Source organism: Branchiostoma floridae, chromosome 9 (genome assembly GCF_000003815.2).
Source record: "Branchiostoma floridae strain S238N-H82 chromosome 9, Bfl_VNyyK, whole genome shotgun sequence".
Classification (NCBI taxonomy): domain Eukaryota; kingdom Metazoa; phylum Chordata; class Leptocardii; order Amphioxiformes; family Branchiostomatidae; genus Branchiostoma; species Branchiostoma floridae.
The window spans coordinates 21588363-21609046 of NC_049987.1; the positions used below are offsets into that span (position 1 = coordinate 21588363).

Genomic DNA, 20684 nt, shown 5'->3' on the forward strand with positions numbered 1-20684 from the left:
ACAGTGTCAAAATTAAATAGACAAGCAATCAAGTTTTTACTACGAAACTTGAGAGTGTTGTATACCTAATGACATTATGAAGTTTTGACATACCGGTAATGTCTTAAAGAGCCACAACTGACCACTACTTCTGAACACAGTTGTAAGGGAAGCATTTGATGTAGTTGAGCTTGGATGACATGTTTGCGGGGTAAGAAGATAATATATGACTGTATATTATTGATAAAAGATGAGTTGTATGAATCAGGCAGCCAAGCTGAACAGCACAATGTTTGTGAAACAAAAATCATGGAGTAAACAAAGATAAACATGACTGAATGTCTTTGTTGGTTTCTTTAATGTCTGTGGTCCTAGACTTACTGCATGGATTTATGTAATTCAGACTGGCATTTCTGTTGAAATCACATAGATAGTTGGTATCCATCCCAATTTTACATAGAGTTCCTGTTTGTTGGGCCTATAAAATAGTGAAGCAAAGTGCATAATTATAGGGTACCCAGAATTCACTGCCAAGGTTCCTTTACTTGCTCCAACAAAAAATTGATTTGAGGGACTGAGTAGTACAAGATTTCAATGCTTCGAATTCTTTAATACATTCTGGACCTGAATCCAGATCTTTCTCTAAAGTTACAATATCATTGCTTTTCCTTAAAACAAACTTATGAGTTTATGGTAACATAAAATAACGGAGACTACTCTGTAGACTTGAAGAATTTCTTTAGTGATCCTAGATATACATATTGAAGGACATGTTGGTCTGAGAAATGTTACGCATAAAAAACTTCTTTGTTTGTGTTATTTGTCAGGTGATGAGGACCCTTTAGTTTGTAGTGATAGCCTTTAAAAATGCACTGTTGCTGACCAATGAGAAAAAACTGAAGAATATACAATAGACTTGAGACTTTATACCTATTCCACAACTGATTTATGATAAACATGTACATGTATGGCCAACAAGTTAGGGTAGGATGTGGTATACATGTACATGTAATACTAAGAATGGATAATGAATCTTGTACTTCAAGGAGACAGCTTCTGTCCAGGTATAAACATCTTATTGCAAAGCTGTAGCTTCCATTTTACAACCTGTATGAATGGTTGGCTCAAATTACTCCATCATTTTATAAAAAGAAACCTACAGTTAACCTGGATTTGACCAACATGTGGTCACTCATTGGTTGAACTGCAAATTTGATGGACAGCTAGGATAGTCTGTTGAAGCAAGATTAACCTCCTTGGTTGAAACTACGAAGTATAAAACCCGCCCACCCAAATCAAGCACCATTGCTGTTTATACAGTTTGCCTACAATCAAGGTAAAAACTGAGACATTTTCATTTTGTTCTGTCCCATCTCCACAAGGTTCCGTCATCGCAAACGCTGATGAGCAGGTTTCCGTCCCGCGTCATGCTGGTCTGGCGGATCGCGGACGTGCACTTGGGGTGGGTCAAAGTGCTCAACCTGGGGAGGTCAACAGGGTCATAGGTCAGAGTGCTCAACCTGGAGATGTCAACTGGGTCATAGACTCATAGGTCATCACAAATAACACAAATATCAACATAACAACTTACAAATGTACAAGTACTGCCCAGCTTTGAGAGAATACTATTGGTACCCAGCCTTAGACCTTTGCCACACACTCAAGACCTTCCCAAAACTTTGATACTGGCCACTGGATGCTGGGGTTAGGAGTAGCTTGGAATCCATCCTATTTTTTAAACTCCCGTTCATTCTGTTGATCCAGTCCAAGCAGAGCAATGACTTTCCTGACTTTGATTTTTCAAAATTTATTGTCGAATGGCACAGATGGCAACAGACTAGAAGGCAGACTAGAAGGCAACTCAGAAATATGACCAAGAAAAGGTCTGGGGGCTGTGATTGAGAATGTGTGACATTGGCTTTAACTTAGCAGGACACAAGTATTCAGTTTTTAGTCCATGAGACTGCTGTGACTCACCTGGCCTTGACTGGATCCTCCACTCCTAGGTCCCACACAAACAGCCTTCCCACCTGGTTACCCAATGCTAGCACCTGTAAGGGAGAATGAGTACAACTGTTACAATGGTTTCCCATTGCAAGCACCTATACAGAATGATGCAGGTAACACCAATAGATTTGCACAGATGATGTCATGAACATGTGCACAAGAAGCAGTGCTGTCACTAAAGGAAGGGCACATAAGGGGCTGATATCGCTAACAACTGAGCCCAAGAAATGGTGATTAGTACACAATGCATCAAGGCTGTCTCAAGCTTTAGATCTCTTTCAGTCCCATTCTTTTGTCTGCATATCAAATTGAAACATCATTTCTTCACCTTGGATGCATTACGTCTTCCCCAGGTTTGCAAATGTACAAGCAAACTTTCTAATGATAGCAAATGGTTGAAACCAGCATTACTTCAGGACCACTCACCTTCTGCCAGTAGTCTATGCTGAAGCGCATGTACCAGATGTCACACTGGTGGTACTGGAACTTGTGCAGGACCGTCACATTGCTGATGGAGGGGGTGATGTCCTCCAGACGGTTGAAGATGGTTCCAGGCTTCCAGCACACGATGCAGTTCTCGCACGACTGGAACAACAGCACAGCAGTTTGAAGAAAAAATTCAACAAGAGGTTAAGAAGAAAATAGAGGGCTTTGATAAAGTCAAGTCTGATCTTCCACTTATACCCCCTTTTAACTAGAGGCTACCACAGCGGAGAAACCAAATACTTGACACAAAGCTCAACAAAATTCAAAGATAATGAATGAATTTGTGCTTTGCGCATGTTTTTGTCTTACTACTGCATTGTTCATCATATTCAAATTATGAAATTAGTGGTAATGCAAAATCCAATTTTTGATGCTAAATGGTCCCTCTAAGATTGCCATCCAGTGAAAAGGGGGCCTAAAGCATTTAATTAAGCTTTGAGTCTGAGAATCAATTAGTGTGTATCTACAAAACTGCAAACTGTGTAGAAAAAAACAATATAAAATCATCTTATATCTTCTCACCTTAGACAAAACCAGGTCCCCGAGCCATCTCACACAGTCGACATAGTTGCGGTGAATGTCTCGAGTGGAGAACTCTGGGTAGTGGATTTTCGTTGTCTTAAAAGGCCTGAAGGAAACAGCAAGATATCACACAAAAAGATTAAAAGTTAGTCATTTCTATTGTGTACACACAGTCACACAAAAACTCACACACTGGCACAACACATAGTAAATACAAAGTTAACACACACACACATACACAGTGAAACAAACATACCATCATCATCATCATCTTCATCATGATACAATTTACAAATACAAATGCACATACCAATGAAGATACACATGATAATACAATGATGATACACATACCAATACACATTATACACACATCAATGCACATAATACATATACCAATACACTGTATACACATGATACACATACCAATACACATCATGATACACATACCAATACACATACATAAAGATAACACTCACACAAAAAGATAACACATGCACACATCAAGATGACATAAACTCTCAACATCCCTGACTGCTTTTTTTCAGACCCACTTGTCATTTTTGGAGGCGTTGTATGCGTAGGAGTCCTGAATCGCTTTGTTGATATCTTCTTTGTTAATATTCCAGATCTTTAAGGAGTGGTCCATTCCGCAAGACACGACCCGTGTTCCCTCTGCGTTAAAGTCCTGCAGGGAACAAAGACACAGCTCAATCTAGTATACATGTACTACCAGTCTCAGTGTTAAGCTTTATTTTCTTCCACTGGTTGTGATAAGGATAACTGTCATATACAATATACACAGGTTCAAATGTGCAATGTAAACTTTCCTGCATTATGTCTAGATCAGGTCTGTTTCCAGGACCCAGGGCTCTAGCCAGCGTCCGTTTTTCCGTCAATTAACGGAAATTTGCTGCATCTGACGGAAACATTTTAAAACCAACCTTGACGGACAAAAATCCTTGTCGGAAGCTACAGGCGGCTTGGGGATGCCGTCCATGGCGGAAAAAGCCACACACTGTTTGTTTTGCTATTGTTATGATTGTTGACAATGTGTGTCGGCGCCCTTTCGCATACGATAATCTCATTAAAACCCGTTCTTCAAGGTCTCAATGGCAACATTTACTACTTTGTAGTGTCAGGTTTTCACGTCGATCGGAATTGGCTGACGGAAAAAAATTTCGAGCTGGCTAGAGCCCTACCAGGACCCGTCCTTTTGTCCTGGGACGGAAATTTGCTTGTGAATGAATAGGACAGAGCAAAAATAAATTTACCCCATCTGTCCCAAAAATCTGAACTTCGTGACTTGAAACTGATGGAAATGTATTTTGTAGGCTTTCAAATACAGATTTAACAATCAAAACAAACAACATGGGCTTCAAAAACAATGGGAGGGGAAAACAATTTAAAGCTGAAGACAGTTCTGTTCTAGGTGTACAGTGAATTGTGGACTGGGAGTCCAAATTTCATTGGAAGAACTGAAGGATGTTGATCCCTACATCACTTCACAATACCCTTAAGAACATAAAATCAACAGAAATAGACTTACAGCACTGAGAACCTCGTCTCTGTGGCCTTCCACACCTCCAAATATGGCAACAAGGGTGTCAGTCTGGATGTTCCACAACCTGAGGGAATGGTCTGCAAGCACAGGAGAAAAATGACAGTTTTCTTAAAAAAGAAAGACATAATTATAAGATCCAGGACTGTCTCTAGAAGTAGAACCCATCTCTCTGTCCTGGGACAGTAATTTGCATCTTGGGACGGATAAAAATCTTACCCTTTCAATCCCAAAAATCTGAACTCCTGGCATGAAACAGATGAAAATGTGCTTTCAGAAGCTTCAAATGACAGATTTAACAACTAAAATGAACATCATGAGCTCCTAATGAATGAGTGGTACAGAAAGAATTCAAAGCTGAAGACCTGTTCTAATGTTTCAAGACAGTCAAGAATCGATTTCTACATGCAATGATTCAAACATTACTCTATTATGGGTACATATATATTCCCATGTTTTCACTCCCAATCATACATCTAATGCAAAACCATCACTATTTCCTTTCTGCAGCATGATATTTACAACTAGATACAGAATTTACAAAAGAAATGCCTAACGAACCTTTGCTAACAGATAGCATGATGCTGGGTTTTGACGGATGAAACTTCAGCTCATTTACCGAGTGGCCATGCCCAGTGTAGTGCTGAAAATATAAACAACAACTCAACATAAGTACCACATATTCTACTACTGTACAACCTGTTTTGTTCCCAGTTCACCTTTGACCTCCATCCACTCCTGTCACAGAAATAGCCTACCTCATTGGCCAAGGTTTGGCCAATCACAAGTGACAATCACAAGTGACATCTTTTCATGCTATGGGCTAGCAAACTGATTGGCTGAAAAGACCATTCACATAACCTTCTTTTCATATCCATAATGCATCTGGATATACATGAATCCTAACTCGAAGGGAATGGACAAATCAGACATGCACATCAACTTATAGATGTAATGTAAAGCTAGACACTTGCTGCCAAATGTTTCTGTAGGCACAGGAGGGCCTAAGGTAAGGTAAAGATGTTAAAAAATGAGGACATATTCAACCACTAAAGACATTCAACTGCTAAAAGTCTTAACTTTTTTCATCCTTGCATCACTTTTGTAGTTTATGAGAGGCTCTTTTCCATAAACTCCAGTTTGTGTCATCTTACAAAATTTATATACATTACTTAAGGAAATTTTGTTGGTGCATTTTTTATGCACTACACATTAGACAACCTTGACTACTATCAAAGTTACAGCACTGTGACATTTCAGGTTCCTGTCAGTAGTATAAAAGACTTTTTTCCACAATGTTTTACCAATATCCTGCCTAGTCATACCTTGCCTGTACTAAGCAACACCAATAAAGCAACATGTTTCTTGGGTTCTTTTCTAACAAATTTTTATAGCTTTGTCCAACAATGTGTATATTTTCTTCTGTTATCACATAATATATCGTCGATACAAATGTCAAATTTCAGCAATTTTTCAACAGTCTTTGTAGATGTAAAATTATTCAAGTTTGCTTCTTTTTTCTCTCTCACAACACATGAATGAAAGTTATTCCAAGAAACAGGGCACTGGATTGGCGCGGCCGTACCTTGACATGCTGAAGGCAGTAGGTATATGTCAGGAACTCCAACAGGCAGGGAACAGGGAGAGAAAGAGGCACATCAGAAAGTGATCTAACTAATATCCAATCACACGCCTCAGTTCTACTTTAATTTTGTGTCACAAATGTGATCTAATGACTACCCTACGAACTATCTTTTGTATGTTCATGCAGGTGTAAATACTTGTTTGATGTAATGTACACCACTGCATGCCTTGGAACTGGTGTGTTACACCATTGGAAAGTTTTATTAATGCACTCCTATGAAATACAGTGCAAGGTGCCAACTTTGTGCATTCTTAGGAATATCATCCTCAAGTTAACACAAACTTTGCAAAGTCTTGGAACACTAACGTGTCTGTATGTTAATTAAGTCTTAGATTACTTAGTTCCCTATAATCATCTCAATCCTTGAACAGTATGCCCTTGGCATCATCTCTAGACACCTAGACTAAAGCTACCTTAACTAAGCAACTTCCAACAAGCAAAAAAAAAACCCAGAAAAGTGTCACTCAGGATATCCAATTACACCAAATACTTTAGTTCAAATCTTCAAATTTTGTCTAAGGAAGTCTAAGGCCTCTAGTAATAAAATTCCTTTTATAAGTCATACAACATTGACAATGTCCTGGAACAGAGACATACTGGCAAGAATATGATTTACTAGAATCAAAGCTGGATATGTCCACTTTCAAGCCAGATGTTCCAATTTCCTTACAACCTGTTATCTTGTTCATCCTTGTCATTTTTCGAGAAAAAAATACTGTGACAAAAAATCCAGGGTGACCAATTCAGCCTGGATTCAGTCGCTCCCAAAAGGTACGCTTACCTTTGGCTATGACCAATTACTGAATTAGCTAAGCATAACAAAGCTATGACCAATTAGCCAACCAAATTCACGAATCAACCAAGATGGGGCACTGGCAACATTGTCCAGCCCCAGAGATAAGGTGATGACTACATGTAATCTACTAGTACTTTGATGATGACATCTACATGTACTAGTAATCTCCATGCAGGATTACATCTGATCTACCTTGATACACTGCATGCTGACAGGGCTGATGATGCGGATGACACCCCTGAGCCCGGCGACGGCGATCAACGGCTGCCGCGCCACCTCGTCGTACGTCCACGCACAGGTGTAGAAGTTCTCCTCCATCTGAGAGCAATGTTAAGGTCTCTTCTGGTACCATGGCAGAAACTTGCAGTGGGGCAAGACATTGGAAGGTGAAGCCCAACCCTTGTCTTCCACCGCCTTTAACATACCCATTTTTACACCTTTGTGGAGTCAGGAAAGTTGTGTTAAGAGCACAAGAGTAAGAGCACAAGATTGGTAGCATGACAGTATTTGATCCCAGATCCTCTGGCTTTTAGGACAAACACAATGCCGTTATGCCACATGACCCCACATGGGATTCAAACCTGGAAACTGCATGCCGATAAAGGTCTAGGTAGGAAACAGGCGTCTACTCTCTACACCTGGAAACGTGTGCAGTAAGGACTCTTCTTTTCACTCTATCCAACCTCAAAGGATACGTTAGCATCACAGTACGACTGTAGCAGCTTGATCTTTCCCTCCTTATGGCATTCGTAGATGGTCACCTGAGGTGAGTAAGGTCAACAATTCATCAACACATTCTTGGACATACATCAAGACCTTTGGAAAATATATTTTTATATGATATAGATATATTTCTATGGCCAAGAATTACTAATATAGAAAACAAATCATTAATTTTGTACTGTCTTGTCCACATACAAACAACTAAGGGAACAAAACGAAAAAACACTAATAAAAACAATCACTTTGGCTGACATACATGTAATGCTTCAGATCAACACAATTGAAATACAGATTATGTCCCGAGAATAACTATAAAAACTGATAAAAAAACAGAATTGACGGCTGTATGTCCTCACCCTGTTGCTCCCCACAGTGGCAAATATGATGGCCTGACTCTCCTTGTAGTAGAAGGGACAAATCTGCACACCAAACAGGGGCTGGCCATGGTCCTCCTGGGGTGGGAAAGAAACAAATACATGAACACAGCTCAAAGCAAGCACTCATGAGTGGCTATTTGTAAGATGTTTCCAATACATTTTTCAGAGTATGCTACGTCAAGTTAAGTGATGTCAAGACGCAGGCTTTTAGCTAGGATATCATAGGGGGTCCAAATTTCTTGGTGAGTTACGGTAAGTGATATAGGCGCCATTATTGTAGGGGGTCTGGGGGCATCCACCTTCCATAGTTTTTGAAAAAAAGTTAAAGTGGTGAATTCCAAGGTTTCTGAGGGGCAAAATTACTGTCAAAAAGGTCACAGGAGAAGACTGTGACCACAAATGACCTAGTGGCATCCCTGGTCAATCAGAATTAAATGCTTGTCAAGGGATCTGCTTCCCAGTATATAAGGGCATCTAATACATCCAATTTCTTGTTATTTTAAGAAAATAGTGTCCAAATGAAACCATGATGCAAGCCTGGCTAAAAGCCTGTCAAGATGACACCATCAATGTGTCTTCAGCCTGCAAGGGTTCTGTCTGTTTTTCTCAAGTAAAATGTCTCTAAACATCTGTACAGTTGAGGAGTTAACCTTGACATAGTTTGTGCACTTGTAGGCCAGCTTGGCTTTCTTGGCCTTCCTGTTCTTGCCCCTGCCCTTCCTGAAGACGTTGGTGGGTGTGTCTGAGCGGGAGATGTTGTCGTCCACCGTGGGGGTGCTGGTGGTACTGCAGGACTCCTCCCAGTCCTAAACAACAGCACAACACAAGGCCTGGTTAGACATAGCCAATATGCCCTTTACTGATAGAGTGTAGATTAAAGGTGAAGGGCCCTGACACATAAACAAAATTTTAACAAACAAGCAAAACATGCTGGTGGTACTGCAGGACTCCTCCCAGTCCTAAACAACAGCACAACAGCATTAGGTTTGGAAAAATGCATGGTCCAGACAAAAACTGTTTACAAGCTTTCACCTTTGACCTGTACATGTGCATGTGCAGTTGGATCCATGAAATGGCTTACTGGCTATTTCGAGATCAAGTCATTTTTCATTTTAAATAGGTAATGGATTTTGGTATGGGGTTGTGTTGCCAGGAGCAAAACATTTTGTGTGAAGTCGAATTTCTAAGCACGTACGGTACATGTTTTGACAACGTTTTGACAACTTTTTGGCCATATATTTGTCCACGACCGAATTTCGGTCAGTCTTGATACCTGATGGCCTGTTTTGAACAACAACTGGATGGTAATATCTTCTGTCTTCCACAAGGTCGCTCACCTGTTCAATAACCTGTTTACGTTTACGTAGCGGTATGCAAAGCATCGAAGCTGCAACAAACTCAAAACAACTTGATTTGCAACAAAGCATGGTTGTGCCCCCCTCCCCATTCCCGAAGAAACCGGCTTTGTTTATCAAATTACAACAAAACACAGGACAAATACCAGTGTCTTCAAATGCACCATAAACTTACGCTGTCATTCTTGACACTTTCGTCCTCTAAAACGTCGCTCTTCCCCTCGCTTTGCTCGGAAAGCTTCGGCTTTTTCGTGGCGGGAGATTCTGAATCCTCCATGATGGTGTCGCAAAATGGGCCGTTCGTCAACACACACACGTGTGTCGTAAAATGCCACCGTGAAAGTTTTTGCAACTTCTGGTTGATAAAACTTCCTTGGTAATGAAGCACATGTACTAGGTAGATAGGTAATGAAATACATAATAAAAGACAAAAATTGGGAAGCTATGAAAATGAAGAAAATAGAAAAACCCTATAAACTAAAAATCAACAACAAAATATGGTAAGATGACAATTTGATAGTTTGGATAAACATTTTCCTTGTGACTTTTATTTCCTACAATAATTAGTTATTCCTAATACATCGGAAGAAATCTTTGTTCAAAATCAAAAGCAAGATGCTTTGATAATACTTCAAGATTAAACATGGTGAAAATCCCCTACGCGTTGAATGGTTTCTTCTGAAGGTCAATCGAGGTCAAAAACTTCGAAAGGGTGACCGAGCTGAGCAAGGTACAGACCTTGAGATCCAACTTTCCACCTTTTCCACCGTGGCTTGGGGCTCAAACTGAAGGACTTGTTTTGTTTGTGTAGTTCTTGTGAACCTTGAAATTGTCTGTATTCGTAGTGTCTTTGCTATATTCCTCATTTGCAACGTTATTATTGTGAAAATTATGATATCTTTGCACTGAACGTTTTGACACCCACTTCGAATTAAGAGGGATTCCTTGAAATATTTGTGTGGCAATGAAGACTTCTTATCAAAGTGTTGAAATCAAGAAGTTATTTCCGAGCTAGGAATTAAATTTCCCGCGCTTTTTGCTAACCCCACAGGTCAGACTCACCTGTCCAACTACACCTGGTTGCCAGGGCAACCGGTGCCGCCCACCCTATTGTACGTCGTCTGCTTTGCGTGCAAGCACAGGAAGGATTTCTGTACAGCACCGATTGTTCTCCAGATCGGACATTTGTACGACCATTTCCCATGAGGGTACTCCATACCACATAAGAGCTGTGAGTGAATGCCGTTGTTAAGGGGGTAGCTGCTTGAAAAGCTGCCCAGCCATGGAATTTTCTGAGGTAATCTTATCTCATTTCACCATATTGTAGTGGTGTACTACACTGAGGCAGTGCCTTTCTTTTATTTATTTTCTGTGTGGTGTGAACAGGTTTGTACTGATTATTTTTGTTTGGTGGTAAAGATTTGTTTTGTGTGGATGTTAGTGAAGAGTGTTACATGTGTTCTGTATGTTTGAGTTTACTTTATTTTGAGCAGTAAATTGTTGAAACAGTTACAAGCAGGTAAACAAAAGGTGCCCGCCTGTATTGTTCACTTCCTGTAGTTTGTGATATTCGATACTTGATTGAAGGAAAGTGTCTTCTTGTTCGTTAGACTTCTTCATTAGGTAAAGATGATATTAGGTCAATTCACCTAATATATATCTTATTTGTGTACTATACACACATGATTTTTAACAATTAGGTACACTACATCAGTATGTTATTTAAGGTACACTCAGTGTACCACACTGTGTTCAATCTAAGTGTACCTTAAGTAAGTGACAGTATTTCAGGTTAGTGAAATAATTACATTGCTTACATTGCATGTTAGCTTCATACATACTATCAATTAGGTGTCACCATTTTACTGACTTCTAGAAAATGCAGTACTTACTGTTTGTTTGATGTAACATTAACTATGATTACAGTACAGATTGTTTCCTATGATGAAATCAGTGCAGCTCTGACTGCCCAAAAATTTATGACAATCCAATCTGCATATCTTACAATGTCATAAAGAAATTCTTTGAGATGTTTTGTTACATGTTTCATGTAAAGATACTAGTACAGGTAAACCAGTGATTCAGGTGCTTAAATGGAATCTTACACACTTTTCTGGAGTTCATTATTTCTTACTGTTCGCACACTACCCTAATCTGCGATGTCCACACTACGATAACTTAAGCACACGTTTCTGGCTTGCTTATTTACACACCTGTGGGGCAATGTCAACACAGCCATGCAGCGCCTAGGCGAGGTTTATCTTACATAGAAAGGTGAAAAAGGATGCCCTTTATTCCGGGGCAAAAGCATAAATAAAGAGCAATGTTCTTATTCTATGGGACGGTTGAATTTGAAAGGAGCGTGTGGCGGCCATTACGAGTTGACTGTGGGAAGAGACACATTTGTTGTCGGTTTTGTCGTCGCCACAATTTGTTGGCAGTGAGTCTGAGGTATGTTGATTATGTCAGTGTGCAGCTGACAGCGAACCGTGGCAACATTTGGGAGTGAATGGCAGCAGGCTTTACCTATTCTAGCCTTTGTCAACAAGTATGTAACATAATTACTGTGTTTTGTAACATTTAAATGCCATGCCATTATTCGATTACTACGTTCGGATGTTTGAAAGCTGTGTTTGGGTGCTGTGACTACAGGCACAGTTATGTTTTTGGTGACCGCTGACATATAGACAGGTTCCTGTGTATACAAATGCCAGACATTGTACAATAATTGAAACTCAGCTATACATTACATATCTAGCTGTGTCACCAATGTTTTGTATATAATAACTCAATAATGGATGCACTAGTTGAACGTTATCCAGAATGTGTTCAAGAGTTACATTGAGATAGACGCAAGATTATTTTCAACTTTGTTAGCAAATAGAACAAAGAAGATCTTTATATTCTTACGAAAGATATTCTATATATGATGGTAATTGACGTTATTGTCATATCAAGTTGAGGTGGAAAGGGCTGGTCAAAAGTTATTGGTAAGCATGTATATCATGAATAGCATAAAGAGAATTATTTCATATTTGTGATAAATACTTTTTTTGGGTGTTTTCCCCAGGTAAGGAAGTCTCCATGAGGCCCCAGAGGATTATGGGAGGTGGTGCGTCTACCCAGACCGGTCCATCCGGCTCAAATAACCGGAACCGGAACCAGACCTCGGACCTGACGGAACAGGTGTACCAGCTGATCAGCCGGTGCCTGTACAGTCTGCCCCTCCCACAGGGCGCAGGTATGAAAACACCAGTTTTGATTTTATTGTTTCTCGGATTTAGAAAAATAGTGCTGATTCACATCATGAAGAAAAAGTCTAAGGGAAGATTTTTCGCCTTCAGGTGCACACAATTACAGGGTGGTCCGATTTCAGTTTTCCATCCATATACAGTAGAAGCCATTTAATTGCACACCCCGTTTGCCAGCGTATTTTATGCAATTATCTGGGTGGTGCAATAATGGGGTGTTATCTAGCTTAACTGCACCAATTTGGGATTTGGGGATTCTGTGCAATGAACAGAAGTGCGTGGTTATCCGTTGTGCAATTAACTGGTTTCTACTGTATTTTCATCTTGACTTGTGTGCTAAATTTTTATTTGTTAATGTCTTAGAACCAAGCCAAAAACTATTTGACTCGATTTGTATGTTAATCAAGCTTGAAAGACAGTCTTTCAAGATCAACTTGTGTTTTTCAGGATCACAAGCAGTAAATGATGCACTGGTTGAGAGAGTCACTAAATACTTCACCAAAGTAGAGTTTGAGGATGCTGAGATTTTGAAAAGGGGTAAGACCTTGGCAATTCTTACACTGTTAAAATCGTTAGCAATGTTGATTTTATTTAGAATTTTAAAACAAAAGAACTGTTGCAAGAAATTATTCATTTTGGTTCAGAAATTGATGTTACTTTTTGTGTAAAATGTCCAATTTGAAAGCTTATCTAATACCAGTCATCATCAAGGGAGACATACCAGAAGAAAACAGGTAAACATTGAAGATATTTCCTCTTCCGCTCCACTTACATCAAACATTGTTAGGATGGCTCAACCTGGATGTTGCCTGGTGAATTTGATCTAGTGTTATGTCATTACAGTCATTACATCATAAATATGTACATGCGACTCCTGTAACATGGGGTCAACCAACTGGCATTGTGGCTGTGACATTCAAATAATGCGCAAACACTTTAAAATTTGTAGTTACAATATTTAACTTTGCAGGAGAGCCAGCCAAGGGGATCTTTGTGGTGATCGAAGGTCTGGTGGAGGTTGTGTCAGACGAGGACAAACATATTGTCCTGGCGAGCGTCTCAGAGGGAGATTTCTTTGGCGAGGTCTCGACGCTGTTCAACGTCCCGAGTTCTGCAACTGTCAGGACTCCAGGCAGGTCAGTAAAGGAGTCAGTGGGCAGGTTTGGAAAGAAAAACGATGTTGCTACCCTTTTTTTTTGGTTAAGAATATTTGGGGTGTAACTTTCTTAGTTGATAAGCAACATTCAGTTGCACAGTTTGAAGTCTATTTGCAGGCAGATCTAAGGTCTAAGATAAATCAATAGAGTCTTTGAAAATGTAGAAAACACAGGGATCATAAATTCTGAATATTACATGAAATCAATGATGTGCATGCAAAAGTTGGTGTTGTCATACTTTTTGATGGAACATTGTAGATTATATGTCAATGAAGGTTAGACTATCTTATAATCTTGTATCCAATGCTGCATTAAGCAGTAGTTTAAGAACCTGTTAAACACTCCTCAGCATGGGATAACTAAAACCCCAGTGTCAGTGCTTGACTGACGAAGGCCATATACTGAGTACTTTATACAACTTAAACTGTACCTGTCATGTATTGACTCTATTCTGGTAGATTTTCCAGCATTGCCCAATAAAAAAGGGTCTCCATGTTTTGTTTTTTCCTACCCAGGACGATTCTAGTAGCCCTTAAAGCTGAAGATGCCAGGAAACTGCTGCCACCCACCCAGACCAACCTGCTGGACTGGTACATCCAGCGCAAATACTTCGACACCAACGCTGCAGTCGACAAGATCAAACTGTCCAGGAAAAAGGCACTGGCAGCACTGAAACAGGTAGGGCTTATTAGTTATATGGTCTGACGATGATAGACAAGAAACCCTTTATTTGGATGCATGGCTATATGTTGTATTGAAGTTTCTCTGATTCTTTTGACACCAACAGAAAACAAATGGCCATAGGCACATACTTTGTGACATACTAGTGTTTATGGTTTTAACATTGGGCTGTGATGCGTTTAATGTTTTAAATTCAAATGTGATAATGAAAAGACAGTCAGCTGTCCAATCACATCTGTAAGCTGCACGACACTGCAAGAGCAGACGACATGCCAAAGTACATACGAATGCAGCAAAGGGAACATAGACTAGAGATACAGCTGCAAACAGTTGTTACATCACCCAACTACAATACTCCATCAGAGGTTATCCTCCGTCCCAGAGTAACAACCCATTGATGTAGCTTTGTAACATCTTGATGCTGTCCATTTCCTATTCACAGGTCCCCATGTTGCAAGGTTGGAGCGAGGACTCCCTGAAATCACTGATCATGAGCTTAGAAACAGGTGAGTCAGTTCAGTGAGGTTCATTTTTTTTAAATCTTGGTGATAATGTATTACTAACTTTCTTGAGAATTTTTTTTGCAAAGCTTCTTGAATCCTGTGAAATGTCTGAAATCAAGAATTTTCACAAGCAATTTCTTTCGAGACATCGAAATTTATAAACATCTTGACTTTGTTAAAAATCCTGACCCTATGTGCAAAATGACCCTATGTGTAAAAAGTGTTTTGTTTTTACTCCCTCAGACATTATTATCCTGTATCCCTCTCGAGCTGCTATTCTCTTCAAAGACGATCCCTCGGAAGAAGTTTTCATTCTTGTCAAGGGCAAGTAAGTTATAAGGACATAAAGCAATGAAGAAATTTTAGCTTGTTCAGATCATCCACACATAGTTCGTTCATAATAGCTGTAACACCTAATACTCTGTTCATATTTGCTAAATATGTCACTGGCAGTTTTAAGCTCTTATTGGGTCATGACAGAAGAAAAAGAAGAGTTTTTCCTTTGAGGAACCTAATTATAATAGTTGAAGTTACTCACTACTTGAGGATACACAGAAAAAAGTTTGGAAACTACATGTGTATTATTGCAGGGTGGATGTTCTGGATGGGAAAGCCCGACTGGCGACTCTGCAGGCAGGGAAGTCTCCCATCTGTCTGGGGGAGGAAGGTTGGCTTCTTCTGGATCTTGGGATATGTTTGTGTGTGCATTTGTGGGTGACGGTGTGTGTGTGTCTGTGTATGAGAGAGTGTACATGTGTGTGTATGAGAGAGTGTACATGTGTGTGTATATGTGTGTATGAGAGGGTGTATATATGTATGTATGTTTATGTGAGAGTATATGTATGTGTGTACATTGTAAGTATAAGAGAGTGTATATGTTTTTGTGTATGAGAGAACACCACACTGGAAGAGTGCACTCATGCAGAATTTTTACATATGTCTGTGTGTGTATGTGTGTGTGTGCACGTGCATGAACATGCGCATGTATGCCTGTGTGTGTCTAATGTTTAATGTAACTCCATGCACCCCCTCCCCCAGGGCTGATGACCAGTGGCAGTAGGAAGGTGACCGTCCGGGCCCAGACCCCCTGCCAAGTCATGGTCATCAAGCGATGGAACTTCCACCGCACCTCAAACGAGGTAAGGGAGGTAGGACTGCTGGGCGCTGCCATGGCTGTGAGCATGGAGCTATAGCCTGCGGTCTGGAAAAGAAAGTTTGAGTTTTTGGTACAGCAACAAGAAAGTTGACCCACCGAAATAAGTTAGAGACAAAAGCTTCTGAGCTTGAATAACTCATAATTGCATCTTGTACTTACAGTGTACTTTTTCAAATCTTAATGGATATGCTTCAACTCTTGAATTTGAATTGTTCAAATTAAAGTAGCTGTTGGTTATAAAAAAATAACAATATGGCAAACAGCAGTTACTCAAGCAAATGGATATGATATTGGAAATGTCTGACCACTTCTAAAACCATATTCTGTTGCTTGGGTAACAGCTTATCATTTTACCATGATGTCTAACCGTAAAAAATAATCTTGGAATGTACACTTCTACCCTTTGAATACAACACAAATTTCTAATCTGTCTGTGTTCTAAATGTGACTCTGCTATATTGTGCATTATTTTTGTTTTACCTCTTCTTTGTGCATTTGTCACCATTCTGGCTATAGTTTCATGTCAATGTCACAAGCCAGTTTCTGTCTACTTTTTTTCTTAAACCTTAACACATAGATTAATCTTTATATATGATTGTGCACTGTGTTCTGTTCACAAAATAACTGTTGTTTGACACCTACTAACCAATCATCTTTTCACCAGACAGCATGCTTGACCAATCACTGAGCAGCTTGTTTTACTCTTAACCTGGGTGTTGCTCTATATATGGTCATGGTTTGTGATTGACCAATCAGAGACCAGCTTGCTCCTCACTTCACCTGGGTGTTGCACCATATGTGGTCATGGTTTGCCATATTTTCTTCTCTGTGTCTTTACATGTTCTCTTTATTTCTTGTAGTTCTTGTATCTTTTGTATGTCCTTCAATACATAACATTATACTTTAAAATTCTTGGTTACACATCACCACTTCATAATCTCCAAGCAGATGTTGGGAAGGCAAATTGTTACATTTTCCTAGCTGCCGTAACATCTGCTTGGTATTGCACTTACACTTCATAGATCATCACTTCATAGTGTCTGTAAAAACTATTATAACACAACACAAAGAGATCTCAAGTTAGAGTATGAAGTCTAATGAACAGGCATCTTGTTCAAATAACTTATCTATAATTATTATTAGGTAATGATGTGCATAATTTGAAGTCTAGTGGTGCATCTCCTTGCATTTATGTGGTCATTATCAGCAAACTGCATCTCAGATGACTTAAGTCAATATTTGAGTCCTAGAAAGTATTTATGGATGTATGATTAGTGCAATGGTTTTAGCCATCTCACTTATTCACGTAGTCATTAAACCATGGAATTTGCTGGCAATCCCCTCCAAGTAGTCTGACACATTCTGCATTTTTGTTTTGTTTTGGCAGTTTATCGATGACGCGGGTCGAGCGTGGGAGGAGACCCAGGACCTGTGGAAGCGGCAGATAGCGCAGCGGGATCGGAACCTCTACAACAAGTTTGGGGCCTTTCTACAGATAGAGGTCAGTTCAAGGTCAAGGTCCCATACTAGAAAATCTGTCCACTTCCTTATATTCATAGTTCAAGCACCATAAAAACACATATTCGAAAATTCTAACAATTTTTTTTCTTCTTTTCAGATTCTTATCAAGAAATTTCGGCAGGTAAGTGCTCAGATTGCTGTTCATCCATAGTAAGACTGGAAACTTTGGAAAAAGCCCATCAAGTCACAAACTTCTAAATCCTACCATGAAGCTGTGCTGTCTCCTGTGCCATTTTGACATGCTGTCCAGCCTAACCTGTACGCTGTCTGTTTGCTTGTAATAGCTGCTGATCCACCTTTAAGTGTAACACAGTTTTGTAAGCTGCATAAAACTTGACTGTACATTGTAAGTTATGATCTTCTCACATTGGATGAAGTCCTGCTCTTTTCGATATGTGTGGTGCTCAAGGTCTACCTCTCAAACACAGGGACTTCAGCTTTACATCCCATGTCCCCACTAAAGCTAGGTTCTTGTAATTTCTCCAGTAAGAGTCAAGTAAGAAAATAGGTGTAAAGTGTTCTTCCCGAAGGCACAACATAGGGATTTGCATCCAGAATCTTCATATTCCAAGTCAAGAACCCTAACCATGCCATAAGGCCACCTGTTGTTAATGTGTGGTTGTTGTTCGTGTCCAGTCATCACTGTTCAGTGACTGCCCTGTCGGACTTATCTACTTGGTTGCCATGGCGTCCACCGGGGAGGAACATGCTACAGGGAAGGCCATCCTTACTGAGGACGAGTTCGGTAAGGAGTCAGTTAATGCTGAATCAGGACTGTCTCCAGCTTGAATGTTTTTCCATCCTCCTTATTGTTTGGGAGCCCATGTTGTTGATTTTCCTGGTTAAATATCAGGGCTCGAAATACCACCTGCATATGCAGGTTAGTGCAAGTAAAATTGGAGCTGTGCAGGTATTTCTGATGTCTACCTGCACCTAACCTGCACTGGTCCATGTACTGGGTTTTATACATAAATGTCCTATGATGTAGGTGTGTATGGATCAGGGCTTTAGCCAGCTCAAAATTTTTTTCCGTCAGCCAATTACAATCATCGTGAAAACCGCGAAAATTAATTAGAAGGACTGAACTGAGACCTTGAAAAACGGGTTTTAATGAGATTATCGTATGCGAAAGGGCGCCTACACACATTGTCAACAATCATAACAATAGCAAAACAAACAGTGTGTGGCTTTTACGGCCGTGGACAGCGTCCCCAAGCCGCCTGTAGCTTCCACCAAGGATTTTTGTCTGTCAAGGTTGACGGATTGGTTTTAAAATTTTTCCGTCAGACGCAGCACATTTCCGTCAATTGACGGAAAAACGGTCGCTGGCTAGAGCCCTGGTATGGATTGTTATTAGCTGCATTGATAGTATGAAAGAAAACGCAGCAATGCATGGTTCCTGAACAGTTTTAGTATGATTCATAATTCTTTATAAGTTCAGAGTGGTGCAGGTAAAATTTGTCTGGTGCAGGTAATTTTCAATGTTATCTGCACAAGTGCAGGTATGCAGAAAAAAGTATTTTGAGCCCTGAATATGAAAGTACATTTTCAACACTTTCATGTCATTTTTGGGATGGATGGGGTAAAATTATTTTCTGTCCTAACAAGCAAATTTCGGGACAGGACGGGTCCTGGAGACAGCCGTGCTGAATATTTTACGTTCAAGTTGTTTCTTGTGTTTTCTTGACGGGATTTGTTTGTCTTGCAGAAGCTAAGATGCTGTTCTTGATCTTAAGAGGCTCGGCCCACATGATCAGCGACGACGGAACAGTGGACTCCTTCCAGAAAGGAGACGCCTTCTGTGAGTCACTCTTACATCTTAAAGAGGCTTTAGTGTGGTTTGGTTCCTCTTAATGTCATTTTTTCCGTTTCCCATGCCTTTCAACAAAGAAGCAAGGAATGAAAAAACATATCATTATGCAAATTGCTGGCTCCCCCTTTTACATGTACATTGATGGACAACTGTAGTGTAAAAAGTATGGTGCTAGCTGTATTTAAACTGTGCCACTGGCTGACTGGCACCTATCATGTAAATAGCAACTATTCTATCAAATCATCATCATCATCACGGGCAGCTTGCCCGTATCAGGTCCGTTCTTTCCCTCCAAACTGCTCTGTCCCCCATAGCGTTCTTTAAGTCCTCGACCCGCAACCCCGCATCATGAGCAAGCTGGTTAGTCGGGGCAGCCCAGCATGTGCTGGCTTCCACAGTGTGAGTCCACGAGCAAGCTCTGCTTTGTTCAATCAAAAAAATTGTTTTATTTTACACATTTCCAAGGTTAAGATAGGATCTAGAGACCCTAAGATAGTCCATTTTTAACCTGCAGATATTTTTGATGTGTTCCTTGTTAGGGAGTCTGCCGTGGTATCCTCGGAAGGCCTGGGTCCGCGCGAAGGAACAGACCATCATCGTCAAGTACTCCGAGTCTTCCGTTCGGGCGGCTCTCGGGGAATATCCTGACGCGAAGCTGAACATTCCGCAGAGGTCTGCCCACGAGGGGACGGCGAACAACGGCAGAGCGTCAAACAACGGGAGTCGGAGAGCGTCACGGCCGCAGAGCCGACCACAACAGAGCAGACCACGCAGCAGACCACACAGGGGATCCGAGGCTGGGACCTCCTAGTGGACGACTCACTTGCCATGCAGATTACATTATCTAGTTTTTAACCCTTAAACTGCCAGAGTTTCAGCCCTATAAAATACTATCAGTGCCAGTGTTGGCCGCTGACTTCCAAACAGAAACCCCCGAAGTCCCTAACTTCCGGGGTTCGTGTGCTACACGCGCGCAAAGCTGCTACTCCGGGGGAATACGCTATCCCGGATATAACCGGGCGCAACACACAGGGCATGTGTATGTGTGCCGGATATATCCGGTTTGGCAGTTTAAGTGTTAATACTATTTCAGGGAATGTCCACACATTGTCAGCAGCACGGGAAGGACCTGGCATATTGTTGGCGCTCCAGCA

At 40.5% G+C, this 20684-nt stretch overlaps 2 protein-coding genes across 5 annotated transcripts; one reads left to right on the plus strand and one right to left on the minus strand.

Moving 5' to 3' along the window:
• Window positions 1-345: 345 nt before the first annotated feature.
• LOC118423186 (polycomb protein EED-like) lies at window positions 346-9790 on the minus strand. 2 transcript variants are annotated; one of them, XM_035831217.1, is made up of 13 exons: window positions 9624-9790; window positions 8744-8899; window positions 8073-8168; window positions 7689-7754; window positions 7186-7311; window positions 6138-6173; window positions 5114-5195; window positions 4541-4632; window positions 3546-3679; window positions 2995-3100; window positions 2413-2571; window positions 1957-2030; window positions 346-1460 (listed from the first exon to the last, which is right to left on the minus strand). In XM_035831217.1, the coding sequence occupies exons 1-13, from the start codon at window positions 9723-9725 to the stop codon at window positions 1334-1336; spliced, it is 1356 nt and encodes a 451-aa protein (XP_035687110.1). In that variant the 5' UTR covers window positions 9726-9790; the 3' UTR covers window positions 346-1333. The 2 variants fall into 2 exon arrangements, with proteins under 2 accessions (XP_035687110.1, XP_035687111.1); XM_035831218.1 differs by lacking the exon at window positions 6138-6173.
• A 354-nt stretch (window positions 9791-10144) lies between these two features.
• On the plus strand, window positions 10145-20668 carry LOC118422931 (cGMP-dependent protein kinase 1-like). 3 transcript variants are annotated; one of them, XM_035830810.1, is made up of 15 exons: window positions 10145-10178; window positions 10500-10745; window positions 12519-12689; window positions 13147-13236; window positions 13670-13835; window positions 14372-14534; window positions 14980-15043; window positions 15284-15368; window positions 15631-15707; window positions 16079-16179; window positions 17584-17697; window positions 17815-17838; window positions 18354-18462; window positions 19426-19518; window positions 20070-20668. In XM_035830810.1, exons 3-15 carry the CDS (start codon window positions 12533-12535, stop codon window positions 20339-20341), a joined length of 1515 nt encoding a protein of 504 aa, XP_035686703.1. In that variant the 5' UTR covers window positions 10145-10178; window positions 10500-10745; window positions 12519-12532; the 3' UTR covers window positions 20342-20668. The 3 variants fall into 3 exon arrangements, with proteins under 3 accessions (XP_035686703.1, XP_035686705.1, XP_035686704.1); XM_035830812.1 differs by lacking the exons at window positions 10145-10178; window positions 10500-10745 and adding an exon at window positions 10815-10834; XM_035830811.1 differs by lacking the exons at window positions 10145-10178; window positions 10500-10745 and adding an exon at window positions 11778-11899.
• The last annotated feature ends 16 nt before the right edge of the window (window positions 20669-20684 follow it).